We start from the raw sequence: 14,494 nt of genomic DNA, 5'->3' as shown, positions 1-14,494 counted from the left end.
AATGTAGTGTAGTTTTTGAGGTTAAAATGACAACTTTAGGGTACCTTGAACATGTTAGTGAAGACGCAGAGACCCATCCGAGCCGATTGATTCGATGTAAGCGGTGTTATGCCAATTTATTTGTTGGCGATAGTTATTTGAAGTACCAAAGTGATGGTAAAAAATTATACATAAGGTTTAAGGATTTGATTAACGAAGAAGAGAGTGAGTTGGTGAAAGAGATTGAGTATCATTGTAATAATTGTCAGGTATTAATTGGATTCCAAATCAAGGAAAAACCAAAGAACAATGAATTGGGAGATTTTCTAGGCGGGTTATTTAATATTGAAAACGATATTAATATGAATTTACAAAAATATCAGAATAGTTTGAATGAGGACCATGAACTAATTGATGGGTTGAATCAAATTTCATTTGAAGATAAAGTATCAGAGCATAGAATATTATTGAGAAATTGCAGTACTAGTTTTTTAAATTATTAAGTAGTCATATTTAGTTTGCATTTTTAGCATTACAAATTTTTAATTACCAGTTAAATAATGTGTATAAGAATATAAAATATTAAAGAAAGATATAAAGAAGAACTAAAAGTGAAAAAAACTGAGCTAATTTCTCATAATTATTGTTTCAAATCAGAATCATAGGATTCTTCTTGAGTAGTAGCATAACGATCTTTACCAAGTTTAGTAGTATCAACTTCATCATGGTATAATTCACAAATTTCTTCCAAAGTTTTTCTTTTAGTTTCTGGAAGTAATAAAGTAGTAAAGATACCTAACAACATGAAAAGAGCAAAAATTTCCATGACATGATTCAAGAAACAATTCTTGTTATCAGCAGAACAACCGTGATTGATTAAAGTACCAATACAGGTTTGAGCAATAATGGCACCAACTTTACCACAAGCAGCAGAGATACCATGAGCAGTTGATCTATAACGGGTTGGGAAAATTTCACCAGGAATAATAAAAGTAGTAACATTAGGACCGAAATTTTGGAAAAATTGACACAAGACGTATAAGGCTAACAAACCGTGATCGTTTAATTTATGGTAACCAAAACCAATACCACAGAATAAAATGGTTAAAATGATAAATCCACCTAATTGAACAGTTTTTCTACCCAAAGTATCAACGGTAGCAACTGAGGCCCAATAACCTGGTAATAAACCAGCACAAATTAAAATCAAGTTACCAGCGGCAGAGTTATATAATTTCCAGTAGACATTATTTGAAGAAGCATAACCAATAGTTTGTAAAATGGTGGCCGAGTTTAAATTTAAACCATAGAAACCAACATCAAGGAAAAACCAAGAACCAGCAGTACCAATTAAAATTTTACCATATTTCCATTGACCAAAATGTCTCCAGAAATCTTTGAAGGAAGCTTTTGGAGGAGCAATTTCTTTAGCTTCAACATCAATGGCAGCTTCGGCATCGGCAACTTTTTGAACATCATCGTGTTCATTAACATCAAGAGCATATCTTGGAGATTCAGCAATGGTTAATCTATAATACAAGGCAATCATACCAGGAACACAACCAAACCCAATTAAAACTCTCCACATTTGATCACAAGCTTTAATACAAGCAGGACCACATTCTTTGGCGGTATCAGCAACAATCAAAGTATCTTTATAACCGGCAACCAAAATCATGGCAACAATACCAGCCAATAATTGACCTAAACCTTGATTAGAGAAAACGGCAGCCATGATAGCCCCTCTCCATTTGGTAGTGGAGAATTCGGAAGAAATAATCGAAGATAATGGATAATCACCACCAATACCAATACCCATAATAATTCTCAAGAAAGTTAACAAGGCAACAAAACTAACAGCTGGAGATTTACCAATGGTACATTGGAAAACGGTAGCACAAATCATAACAATCAATTCCAAACCATAAATCTTCTTACGACCAACGATATCGGCAACAGTCCCAAAACCAACTTGACCAATAACGGTACCAACCGAAGTGGAAACCTTCAATAAAGTAGTGGTGGAGTCAGGAATACTACCTCCCCAGTAAACATAACCCATCATGGTAATACCCATGTTGATGGCAAAAATATCGTAAGAATCAGTCATGAAACCAACCCCGGCAATTAAAATCATCTTCACTTGAGTCCATCCAAATCCAGCATTATCAATTTCTTCTAATGCCAATCTTCTTCTTTCTAATGGATCTTCAATATGGGCAAAATGCTCCAAATAATCTTTGAAAGCAGTTTTACCACCGGTTTCGTGAGTCTTTGCTGGTCTTTGTTCACTAATAGAAGACATTTTTGATCTTTTGCAATAGAGTTAATGCAATTGAAAAAAAAGTTGGTAATGGAATACCCAGGTATATATATACATCTATTAAGTAAAGAAGTATAGAACAAAGCATGTGGCACTACAGATGCTAATTAATATGCTGCATGAATAAATTACCGATAAAACAACAATCAGAAAAAGAAAAGATCCCCGTCCTACAAATTATAAGGCAAAACAGACTAATTCCAAAGGTGATAATTTACCTGGCTAGCTTAATATCTACTCAATTGACAGTGCTGTTTTACGTCAACTTTTTTTTTAGTTCCCATCAATGCCAATGCCAATGCTAGGCTGTCAACCTGGTGTTCGATCGTATTGTCAAAGGACTCTATTTTTTGCAAGCTCAAGTCTTGTCTTCTTGGAAGCTTGTTAGCATCAAAAGACCTTTAGACTCCCACGTGTGGGTCGCCCTTTTGCAATAATTTCAAGAAAAAGAAAAATGCTAAGAAAGTTGCACGTTTGGGGGGTGCGCCTACCGCTAAACGTGGGTGCAACCCATCGGCTGCGGCATGGGCCTAAAATGTCGTGGCCTCCCACCTGACTACTTTCCCTACTTTACCTACTTTATCTAGGTTATTACCTTATTACCTAGTTTATTGCCTTATTACCTAGTTTATTGCCTTATTACCTAGGTTATTGTCTTATTACCTAGTTTATTGCCTTATTGCCTAGTTTATTGCCTTATTGCCTAGTTTATTGCCGACTTTATTACCGACTTGACTAGCTTCAATTTGTTAGCTTATTAGTGTATTACTTATTAGTGTATTAATTATTATATTAATTATAATATAAATTATTATAATTATTAGTGTATTACTTATTAGTTCATTGCTTATTAGCTTATTACTTATTACTATTATTAATTGAATAGACGTACTCATTCCTTTATACTCTTTATTAGATGTATCACCTTCGCTACACCCAGTAATACAGTAGAACGGAGTGGTCACGGCATGAGTTTCAGCAAAGTATTCGTTAAAGTAACTTATAAATCAAGTACTTTAAACTATCTTGTAGTTGCAAATTGGAATTTTCATTTGTGTAATTGACTGGCTGCAAAACGAACTCCGCGACACTCGCGACATTTGCTCGGGCGTGTGATGGTTTGCTTTTTTCTCTGCAAAATGAAAAATCAGCCGTTGAGGCAACCAGCTGCACCCCCGTACACCAGGCGGGACTCCCCGCCTGGCGGTCCACGAGCCAGCCTTGCCCACGGGCTTGGTCAGAATAAGCTTACTACAATAAGGATAATGATAAGGGGACCACGTAGGCGATTGATTTACGAGTCCACGTTTATTATTCTATACATACGCAAGATTAAATACCTAATCTTTGTCTCATTTGTAAGTTTTCTTTTTCTAAAATTAACATTGATTCCTTTATATCGTTAATTTCCCGTTCTTGATCTTTAATCAATAAGTTTTTATCCAACTTATCCTGGTGTAACATATCAATTGTCGATTTAAAATGATGGATTTGATTTTGATAATTGAAATTTTCATCGTTATATTTTTTGGTTAACTTCAGTTCATTATCAATTCTGATTTGTAAATTGGTGATATTTCTTTCTAAATTATTCATTTTTTTCAATTGTTCGTGTTGAACCGTTTGGCTTTCGTCTAATTCTTCTTGTAGAATATTAACTTTATTTTCCCAGTATTTCAATTGTTCGTTACTGAATAATTTTTCTTCTAAAGTTTCAACTTTACTGGTTAATTCTCGATTGGTTTTTTTCAAACTGTCATTTTCTTCATTGATCACTAATTTTTCTTTTAACACTTTCAGATAATCTTGTTGTTCACTTGAATTGAACATTTTCAGTTGATTTAATTCATTTTTGATATTACTGCTTTCGGTCCGGGTATTTTCCAAGTGTTCTCTCAAAATTTTACTTGTCTGTTCACTATTTTTAAAATTGGTTTCTAATATTTCATATTCGTTAATCTTATTATTTAATTCTTCTTCTAATGAATCTCTTATTTGATAGATTTCATCTTTTTCTTTGATAAGCTCGTTATTGAACTTCTTCAAATTTTCAACCTGTTTATTTAAATTATTAATTTTACGTTCATTGATCCTAAATTCTCCTTCAATTAATCTTAATTTGGAGTTTAATTCAGTATTGGCTACTTCTAATTCTTCATTATGGACTATTACTCCTTCGTATTCTTCATCTAATTGTTTCTTGTCCTCGATTAACTCTTCTAAATCTAATTGTAATTGTTTATTCTCTTTAATTAATTCGGTCTCTTTCTCCAATTTAAAATTAAGCTCCTTATGTAATTGTCTAATATCTTCTTTATATTTCTCTTCTAAATTCTTGCTATCTCCATAATTTTCATTGATATATCCTAGTTTATCTTCCAATGTTTTAATCATGGTTTCTAATTGTTGTATTCTAAACGTCTTATCATTAATAATCTCTTCTTTCCCATATTGATCTTTTCTTAAATCTTTAATCAATATCATCGAGGTTTTCAGCTCTTCTCGAAGTAATGTTAATTCACTCTTATAATTAACCAAATCCTTAGTTGCTTGTTCTTCATGTCTCTTACTTATATTTACCGCCAGTTCGGCCATCTCTAATTTCTTATAGTATTCTTCACTTCTTCTCTTATATAATTCAAGTGATTTACTTAATTCTTCATTTTTAACATTAATTGTATCGTGTTTAACTTTCCATTGTGCTAATTCATTCTCATAATCTCCAACACTGGTCTTGAAATTACTTCTTTTAACTTCATATAATTCTTCCTCGCTCTCCCGTAATAAGGATTTTAATCTCAAGATCTCCATCTTTGATGTAGACAATTCTTCTCGTGTAGTTCTCAATGTTCTAGTAATATCTTGATAGATCTTAGCAAAATCTCCAGTGTTAGCTCCATTAGAATTACTGGCGGTGGCAATACCAAATCCAAGACTACCACTTCTCGATAATGGTCTAGTATTCATGGTGGTGGTTGATCCTTGTCCACTAAATGTAGATTCTCCAGATAACGATGATGTAGGTGAATTGGGTTGATTATAATCATGTCCATTAGCTTGTCCATTAGATGGTCCGTTGTTTAACATCTTTTCATATCGTTGTTCTAAATCGTTAATACGGTTTTGCGATTCCTTATACTTCTTTTCATAATCAGTATAACTATTAATCCCTCTTGTTGATTGTATCTTATTCAATTTTTTCTGTAATTCAATAGCATAATTCTCAGCCCTAATTGCATTGGCTTCTTCTTGTTCTAATTTGAATTTTAAGGTTTCAATCTCATTATTAGATGTTTTCATCTTAATCTCTTCTCCAATTGCTAACGATCTACGGTTTTCTTTCATTGGTGATCCATGAACACTGGCATTCAAATTATTCTTAGTTAATCGATTCTTCAAAATACTAATTTCTTCAATTAATTTCTTATTTTCAAATTTCTCTTTACGTAATATAGCACTTTGTTCGTTCAACTTTAACTTTATATTGGCAAAATCATCAATGAATTGTGGATCATTATTAGAGTTTATTGAACGACCAAAACTTGAATTACTTCCAATTGAACTCGAAAAATTCTTTTCTTGATTCCGTTCCTCCATTTCTTTTAACTTATTATTCAATTCTTCAATTTGGTTGTAATATGTCTTGTTGGCCGAATTGGTCATATCATGCTTCTTGGTCAATTTCTCAAACTCAACTTGAATTGATTCGTTTTCTTCAATTTGTTTAGAAAGTTCTTCTTGGGCTTGTTTCAACTCCTTCATCAATGCTTGCTGTTTTTGTTGATCCGATTTAATTGATTTTTCTAATTCTTGATGTTTCGTGATATCTTTATTAACATCTGCCAATTGCTTCTTTAAAGAATCATTCTCACGTTGGAATGCCTTCTTATCCTTGAGGGCCTTCGATAAATCCATTTCAATTTTACTTAATGCATTTTTCTCATTCATCAACTCTTTTTGAGCAGAGTCTAAATCCTTCGATAATTGGCGATTAGTTTCACGTAATTTCAGCGATTCATTTGATATTAAAGATCTTGAAGATTCGTGCTCTTTTTTCAAATTACTGATAATAGAATCATGACTGCTTTTGGTTTGTTCGAAGTTTTTGATTTGAGTTTCCAATTGTTTGATTCGGTTCAAACTTAATTTATGCTGGCTTTGAATGCTATCTACTTCATTGGTATTGGTGCTAATTTGTTTCTTTGTACTGGTCAAAGTTTCCTGTAATTCTAACTTTTCTTTGATCAATTTTTCATTTAATGTTTTCAATTCGGAAATTTGACGTTCTAAATCATTAAATTTTTTAACACTAATTTTTTCTTCATTCATTAACTTATCTAATTTAGTAGATTTATCCTTCATTAAATCATTGGTACGAATGATTTCATCTTCTAAATTTTTGATAGAATTCTTCAAAGTGGAATTTTCGTTTTCCAAATGGTTTTTAGCATTTTCAGTATCCTTCAATTTACCATTAATAGTTTTCAAATTCTCATTCATTTCTTTCGAATCTAACATCTTAACGGAATCTTCTAATAAAGGTTTAATGTTTAAAAACAAATTAAACCAAGGGTTAGAAGATTTTGCTATACTCAAGTCGTTTAAATTCTTAGCAATCAATTGGGATGCTTGAATCTTCTGTATTTGTGATTTAAAGTTTGACCTGGCTAAATTACCTCTAACAATTTTTTGTAAATCAGTGAAAATTTTAGTTAATTGTAATTCTCTTAAATCTTCCAATTGACCTAATATACCATTCTTGAAAAATATTTTGGTGATACCGATTTTATAAACATCTTTATCTAAATTAAGATTTTTCAAAATCAATTCACTATTTGTTTTCATATTTTTGGTGAATACCAAATCTTTTTCATTAAGGATCGAATAACGATTGAAAAATTCTTCGAAAACCATTTTATTTGGATAACCGGCTCTGGTGATTCTGATACCTTCTAACACCCCATTACACCTTAACTGATGTAAAACCAATTTTTTATCAAATCTATTTGGTTTCTTGTTTAAATTTGGTAAAATACATCTTACGAAATGAGGTTCAGTAGACGATAATTGGTCCATTAAATCATTTAGTTGTTCTTTATGTTTTTGAGATGCAGTTTTTAATTTACGGGTTGCTTGACCATTACCAGATCTTTTCTTTGGAGATGAGTTTGCAACAACTGTTTCTTGTTCTTGTAAATCATCATCCTCTTGACGTTTTGAAAATAAATCAACGACAAATGCATTAGTTGAATTTGGTAATAAATTAATGATATTTTCACTAACTGGATCAGTATTTTTCTGTAACCAATTATCAACATTATATTCAACTTTACCAGCATAATGATGAATAATAAAACCTGATTTTATTTTGTTTTGATTGAATTTTTTCAGTTTACCATTACCCCAACAATCTGCTAATTTCTCCATGAAAGATTTATCTGAACTTTTTGGAATCATACATTCTTCATTCAAAATCTCCAATATACCCATTGGTTTTTTAGTTTCAATTAAATCAATAGTTGGTTGTAAATCTTGACCAAAATCAATGAATTCCCAATTAATATTTTCTCTTAGATACTCACTTTGTTCTAAAATAAAAGAATGATGGTTGAAAAATTGTTGTAACTTTTCATTGGTAAAATTAATGCATAATTGTTCAAAAGAGTTAACTTGGAAAATTTCAAAACCGGCAATATCTAAAACACCAATTGAATTGTAATTAAATTCATCGATATTATCGGTTTTCAAATTATCGTTAATACGGAAAATGATATATTGAAAAATTTTTTCGTATAAATGTTTAGCAAAAGCATCAATGACATATTTAACTTCCGAAGGTTTTTTCAGTTTACTTACAAATTCTCTACCAGCTTTAACTTTAGGTCTCAATAAATTTGAAGTGAAATCATTTTTATCTATACCTAATAATTTAACAATGATATCAATCGGACTTTCAGACGTGAAGTTAGCTTGCTCGGATTTCCAAGAGGTAAAATTTAAATTACCCAAATGTAAAATGATTGCCAAAATTGAAAAAATATTATTGGATTCGAATTCACTAAAGCCCATTATATCAAAGGCATCAACGAGACTATTAAAGTCTTTTGAATCATCAGTATTTGCAATATCAAATTTAGATTTATTCAAATATTCATAATGGTTCAAATCTTTTATTAATTGAAGGTCAGACAATTTCGAATCGGATTGACCTTTTAAAAATTGGTAGAAAACATGGTAATTTCTTTCCTGTTCAGACTGATAAACAACTCTTGATTTTTCTAAAAGATAATAGTCAATAGTTGCACCATCTATTATACCATCATTTGAAAAATAGATCTTGATGAATTTACCGAATCTTGAACTATTGTTATTTTTAATAGTTTTAGCATTACCAAAACTTTCTAAAATAGGATTTGCTTGTAAAATCTTAGTATCGATATTTTTATTACTGGTATTAGATTGTTGTTTTATATCTGAAGGAGTTATTGAAGATAAGTACTGGATAATTTTTTTAGTATTTTCTGTTTTACCAGCACCACTTTCACCAGTGACCAAGATGGATTGGTCTTTTCTATTAGTTAGTAAGTTTCTATAAGTGCCTTCAGCAATTGCAAAAATATGAGGAGGAGGTTTATCGTATTGTTGACTATGATATTTTTTCAAGATTGAATTTTCATAAATTTTTAAATTTTTGTAAGGGTTTATCGCAACCAAGAACAATCCAGAATACGTATAAATCAAGTCATCATTATAACGTAACTGTAAGTTATATATCACCGAAGGTTCATTTAAATGGGTTAATTCTGCCATATCATCACATTTATTAAATTTTGATGGATTACATGGTTCTAAATCTTTAGTAGGTATTGTAATTGTCATTTCTTGACTTGATTTTTGATAAGTCACCTTAGTTTCCGTTGAATTCTTATCATTATCACTTATATAACCCCTAAGGAAAACATGATCAGCATCTGGAACCCATACCTGATTCTTTGAATTAAAATTGTCTTCTTCAGACATAATTTAGGAGGGTCAACGAGCAGCGATGGTATCTGGAGATAGCGTCTGGAGGAATATGTAGCGAAGGATATGTAAGGAGATCCAGGGTAGAACCCAATTGCTTAAGATTAAGTAGTTATCAAGTAACGGCGTCTAATTAACAGCGTCAAAAAAATCAACAAAAAAACATCGATTAGACGCCAAAACAAAAGAAAACATCAACAATAATCCGTTGCCCTGCGACACCCGAACCATCTGCCGGGGCCCCTTAACTACACTTTTGCTCACAAAGAAGACGCATTTCCGAGGGTCATTCCGGTAAACACCGGTTGCATTTCCTGATTTGACAGACCGAGGGGGGGTAGTGTACGCGTTCTCTTCTCCTACAATTATAACCTTCACTACAGCTATAACCTTCTACCGCTAATACTTCTACAGCTATTATTTTATATTCTATCATTTGTTTCTACATTAAGGGATGGCATGATATTATGATGATAAGTATATTAATATGTATTATGTAAGAAATGAATACAATGCAAATATGTAGACGAAGAATTGAAGTGAAATTAATTTGAAAGCCGAAAGGCATCGAAGGAGGGTCGTCAAAAGCAACATTAATAAGAGACCTTTGAGATTGGGGAGGACCAATCATTGATTGGATGATGCAGGTTTTTAGAAACGGGACTGAAACCATGGATAGCATCTGAGCTTTGAGTGTGATTAAAATTATATGGTGGATTTGGTTTTAAATGGGTTGAGTTGATTGGAGTAGCACAAACACTCGATAGAGTATGATTTGAAAGCAGAAACATTGAATATTGAGAGGTTGCAGAAGGAGGAGTTAATGGGATTGGTAAGCTAGTAGTAGTATTATTTTTAATCAATGATTCAATATCATTAATTTGGGGTAATTGTAATAAAATATCAGATAAGTGATTTAATTTATTTGAATGAATGTATTCATCATTGATGATCATTTTAGAATTATCAATGATGGTTGATATGATGAAGCTATATCTATTATTGAAATTTTTAATAACTTGAATAACTCCTAAAGATTCGTATTTTTTGGTTAAAACATCGGTTATCTTTGATAATTGAATAATAAACATAAGACAAACTTTTTTAATTTGGTCAATTGTAGTATTTGGATCGAATCCACTTAAAAAGGAACCTTTAACTTGGGGTTGTTTATTTTCTTCTTCTTCATCTTCTTCATCAGTGAAAAATTCTTCGTATTCACTATTACTTTCATAATCACTAGCGGTGATTATTATATCTTCTTGATTTTTCTTAAAAGATTTTGGAGTTGCAAATAAATTTATTGAAGAAGTTGATGGTTTCCTTTGGTCATATTTTTTGATATAATATGATTTTATTAAATCTTCTAAATAATTAGAAGAAGTATTAATTTGTAACATTGAACATGCAAGTAAATTTGCTGTGATAGCAACCAAAGAAGTTGGCATGGTAAGAAAAAACCGATCGTATAATGATAATTCACACAAAAATCTACTAATTGCAGTAATAGCAGATGTTTTGGAATTATTTGGAGTTAAATTATTATATTTACAAGGAGTAACTTGTAAATTATTCATTGATTGAATGGATAATTGTAAACATTCTTCTAAATTTGGATGACTCAAACTCCATTCTAAGGTTGATAAAATATGCATTTCCATTTGAATAAACATTTCTTCATCATATGCATTTCTACACATTATTGATAATTCTTTTAAGGTTGGTATTCTTGATTTTTTATCTTCATATTTAGAAGCAATCCATAATGAAGTACATCCAACTAATTGATAGTGTCTTTTGAAAACAATTCTTTTAGCACAATATCTATCAATAATGTTAAAGCATAAAAATAATGTCGATGGCTGTAACTTAAAACTCGAATGAAGTTCAATTAAGAAATCTAACAAAAATGGTCTCATAAACCATTGAATCTCGGGTTGTAAGTCAATCATTGATGGGTTAACTAATGATTCATTTTCTAACACTGCTAACCATTGTTTAACATCTTGATTATATTCATTAGTTAATTTCTTATTTGCTTGTGTTTCTAATAATTCCAACATGACATTATAACTTCTTGGTTTGATTGAAGTTGGTGGACCATATTTTTGCTTTTGACTAGTTCTTGATGAATCCATCTTTAAAAGATTTTTTTTATAAACGAATGACAAGTCAACTGACTGGAGGCTTTAAAGAGTGAATAGAAATTTGAAAGAACAGTCTGGCTATACAAGAACAACCCAACTGATGGGGAAACAAAAGAATCAAAAGAAGAACAACTGTGAACAGATTGAACAAGTTATATAAAAGAAAGTTTCAATATATATATATATATATCGAAATCGTAGGAGGTGTTTTAAAAGAACAACGATAAATAACAAAAACAACTAGCCAAAAAAAAAAAAAAAAAAAAAAAAAAAAAAAAAAAAAAATGAATTTTAGTGAAGGCCCTACTGAATGGTGTTTGGTGTTTGGTGTATGTTTATATTACTTATGTTATGAACTCATACAGCTTAAAGAAAGCTCAGTTATATCCATCTTTGAAGAGATATTTTACAATGAAATCGAAGAATTAAATTGCAAACGCAACGCGTAAAAAAACTCGTTTTGTTACTTGTCAAGCCTGCTTTACTAGACGTTCCTAAACTCGACCACCACTACTACCCTGCCATCTCTTCTGGCTACGCTACACGTACGCTACACATACGCTTACATCCACCTCTACGTCGACCACCTCTACCACCATCACCACGTCCACCGCTACACTCATCGCTGACTCTTCAATGGGCCCAGTCCATCTTGTAGTCGACTGAAACTAATACGCGAAAAATATAGTGTCTGTGATACTTTTTGCAATCTTTGCATTTAAAACTCCTTCCTTTAGATTTAAAAGCTTTATTGTTTCTCGACCCGCTTCGGTATATTCACAATTTGGTTTCTATTTTGGTATTGCCCTTGCCGTTTTCATGTTACATACAATGTCCACCTTCAAAGACTCCTTCAAAACACGATAATACCGGTCATAGTTGGGGAAATGTAAGGTGCCAACTTTGCAAACAGGTGGTACACCTGCAGCGAGTTGAGTTCCTTTGTAAAGGTACTGGGTGATTGCATTAGCAGGACGTATGGCTCCACTCTTTGGGTAGCGTGTTTTAAAATGCATGTCTAACTCTATTGATAACTGCACAGAAGTATTATTTGATGGAGAGCAATTATCTGGAAACCCTTCAAATTCTATGGTTAGTCGAGACATTACCATTTTGGGCTGTTACTATTCTTTCGTGTTGAATCGTGACTGATCTAGACATTTGGAGTAGTTCACCTCCCAATTTATATTTATAATTAGGAAGTGCGGATTAGGTACGTTATTGTAGATTGAATTGCTGGGACGAATATATTGTAAGCTGAATTGTAGGAGTTGGGTACTAGGGGTATTGTAAGTTGAATATTCAGCTTATTGTGGGTTGAATATTCAGTTTATTGTAAGCAGGGTATTGTAAGAAAATACTCAGGGTGTCTGGTAATAGATCAATTATAACTTGTTGTCTGAGGATTTGAGAATTTCGCCTGTTCTACAGAATGCTGATAGGATTGAAGAATTGAACAGCTATCTCTTTGCTACGTGAAAAGACAAGAGAGGTCTTTGACGAATGAAGAATTTTATTTTCATCATTTGTACTTTGAGGCACATGGAGGTATTGAATATGTTCTGGCCTTTGCGTTAGAGTTCAAGAAGGCTCTGTTCTTACTGCTCATTCAAGAATGCTCTGTTCTTGCTGCTCAGAATGCATTCTTTTGCTGCAAAACAAAACACCCGGCAAACCCTAAACCTAAACGATAGAGTAATACCAGGGGCCTAGTATAGCTAGACTTGCAAGATTCCAGATCATTTTCGTTGTAGCCAGTCCAAAAAATGATCATTTTGTATAGAAAGAGGAAAAATTCTCTCAAATCTTCAGACGAAGGCTAAATCTTTGGTCATCTCAAAAAATGCATCATCGTTGGAAATGTTTAATACTGCCTTAGCGTTTCCGCCTCCAATGCAATAGGAGCGTCTGTATCGAGCGGGTTCTGAAAACTAAACCGAGTATTTTTCGCAACCAATCGCTATTCTAGACCAACCATTCAGGTTCTCCTCCTACATTCATGTATCTTTTTGCAACTCATCTCTCTCTTTGTTTCTCAAGTTGATAGTCGGGTGATAGTCGGGTACATTCATTGCTAATCAAATCTGTGAGTTAATTTCTGCAGTCTATCATTGAAAGGCCGTCAGTGTCGACAATGGATTCTTGATCGTGCAATTCTTTTGTCTGCAATAAAGCACAAGCGGTCTTCTTATACCACCCGACCTAACCCTGGGAAAGCTATGCAATGCTATAACGATTTTTGTTATCTTACAAGACTATAAATTTTGTTTAACCTTTTTCAGGTCTATTCAAAAGCTTTCCTTTTTCAACTTTTTCTTACAATTATGATGATTTTTTTATCTTGGAAAAAAAAAAAATATTTAGCTGTTTTTTCCTCCTTTTATACTAAGCAAGAAAGATGTATACCGTTGCTTCTTCGAAGAGTAACCTGTCGGGCTTACTTCGCACATCTTGTTTAATCAATTGTGCAAAGCACAAGAATAATTTTGATATTCTGAATAATTAAACAAGGCTTAAGCCGCTGTTAGAATCTACAGGTTTGAACAATTTATTGTTTTAATGCCAACGTAGCTGCTTTTTTCAAAAATTTCTTAAAAAACTAAAAAAGTTTTGATTTATAAAAAAAATATTTAAAACAAGTCATTTTTCGAAAAAACTATAAATTCGGGACGTTGTCGCAGCGGTATTGGAATTCTCTTCCTTCAAGCCACGATTTCGAGTCTTGGGTTCGATTCCGTCGAGTTACTAAGTTACAGTGGCCGAGCGGTTAAGGCGATGCCCTGCTAATTACCAAGTTAGCTGTTAGGCATTGGGTTTTACCTTCGCAGGTTCGAATCCTGTCTGTAACGCCATTTTTTTGCTATTTAAATCGAACGAACGCCTACGGTATGAAAGTAATGATAGCGTTTTTGAACCTCATTAAAGGCATGTAAAGCACTTACTGTGAGATAAAGAAATTGGTGATAAAAATCACTCTGGTGTGTGGATGTTTTTTGTGCGCTCATAAGTTTTTTTTTCTTCT

At 32.4% G+C, this 14,494-nt stretch overlaps 3 protein-coding genes and 1 non-coding gene across 4 annotated transcripts; 2 read left to right on the top strand and 2 right to left on the bottom strand.

Annotated features, from left to right (window-relative positions):
* Positions 1-26: 26 nt before the first annotated feature.
* Positions 27-482, top strand: HYPBUDRAFT_5793 (uncharacterized protein; the record flags this gene model as incomplete). Its single annotated transcript, XM_020223522.1, has 1 exon — positions 27-482. The coding sequence occupies one exon, from the start codon at positions 27-29 to the stop codon at positions 480-482; it is 456 nt and encodes a 151-aa protein (XP_020077038.1).
* Positions 483-619: 137 nt separating this feature from the next.
* Positions 620-2,298, bottom strand: PHO84 (phosphate transporter; the record flags this gene model as incomplete). The annotated part of the gene is made up of 1 exon (XM_020218814.1): positions 620-2,298. Exon 1 carries the CDS (start codon positions 2,282-2,284, stop codon positions 620-622), a length of 1,665 nt encoding a protein of 554 aa, XP_020077037.1. The 5' UTR covers positions 2,285-2,298.
* A 7,476-nt stretch (positions 2,299-9,774) lies between these two features.
* Positions 9,775-11,463, bottom strand: CCN1 (Ccn1p; the record flags this gene model as incomplete). Its single annotated transcript, XM_020219652.1, has 2 exons — positions 9,775-10,505; positions 10,566-11,463. 2 exons carry the CDS (start codon positions 11,461-11,463, stop codon positions 9,919-9,921), a joined length of 1,485 nt encoding a protein of 494 aa, XP_020077036.1. The 3' UTR covers positions 9,775-9,918.
* A 2,758-nt stretch (positions 11,464-14,221) lies between these two features.
* HYPBUDRAFT_t91 lies at positions 14,222-14,321 on the top strand. The gene has a single exon. It is a non-coding gene; the product is annotated as a tRNA-Ser (tRNA).
* The last annotated feature ends 173 nt before the right edge of the window (positions 14,322-14,494 follow it).

Source organism: Hyphopichia burtonii, assembly GCF_001661395.1.
Source record: "Hyphopichia burtonii NRRL Y-1933 unplaced genomic scaffold HYPBUscaffold_3, whole genome shotgun sequence".
In the NCBI taxonomy this organism is placed as follows: Eukaryota; Fungi; Ascomycota; class Pichiomycetes; order Serinales; family Debaryomycetaceae; genus Hyphopichia; species Hyphopichia burtonii.
This window is presented reverse-complemented; position numbering and strand designations above follow the sequence as displayed.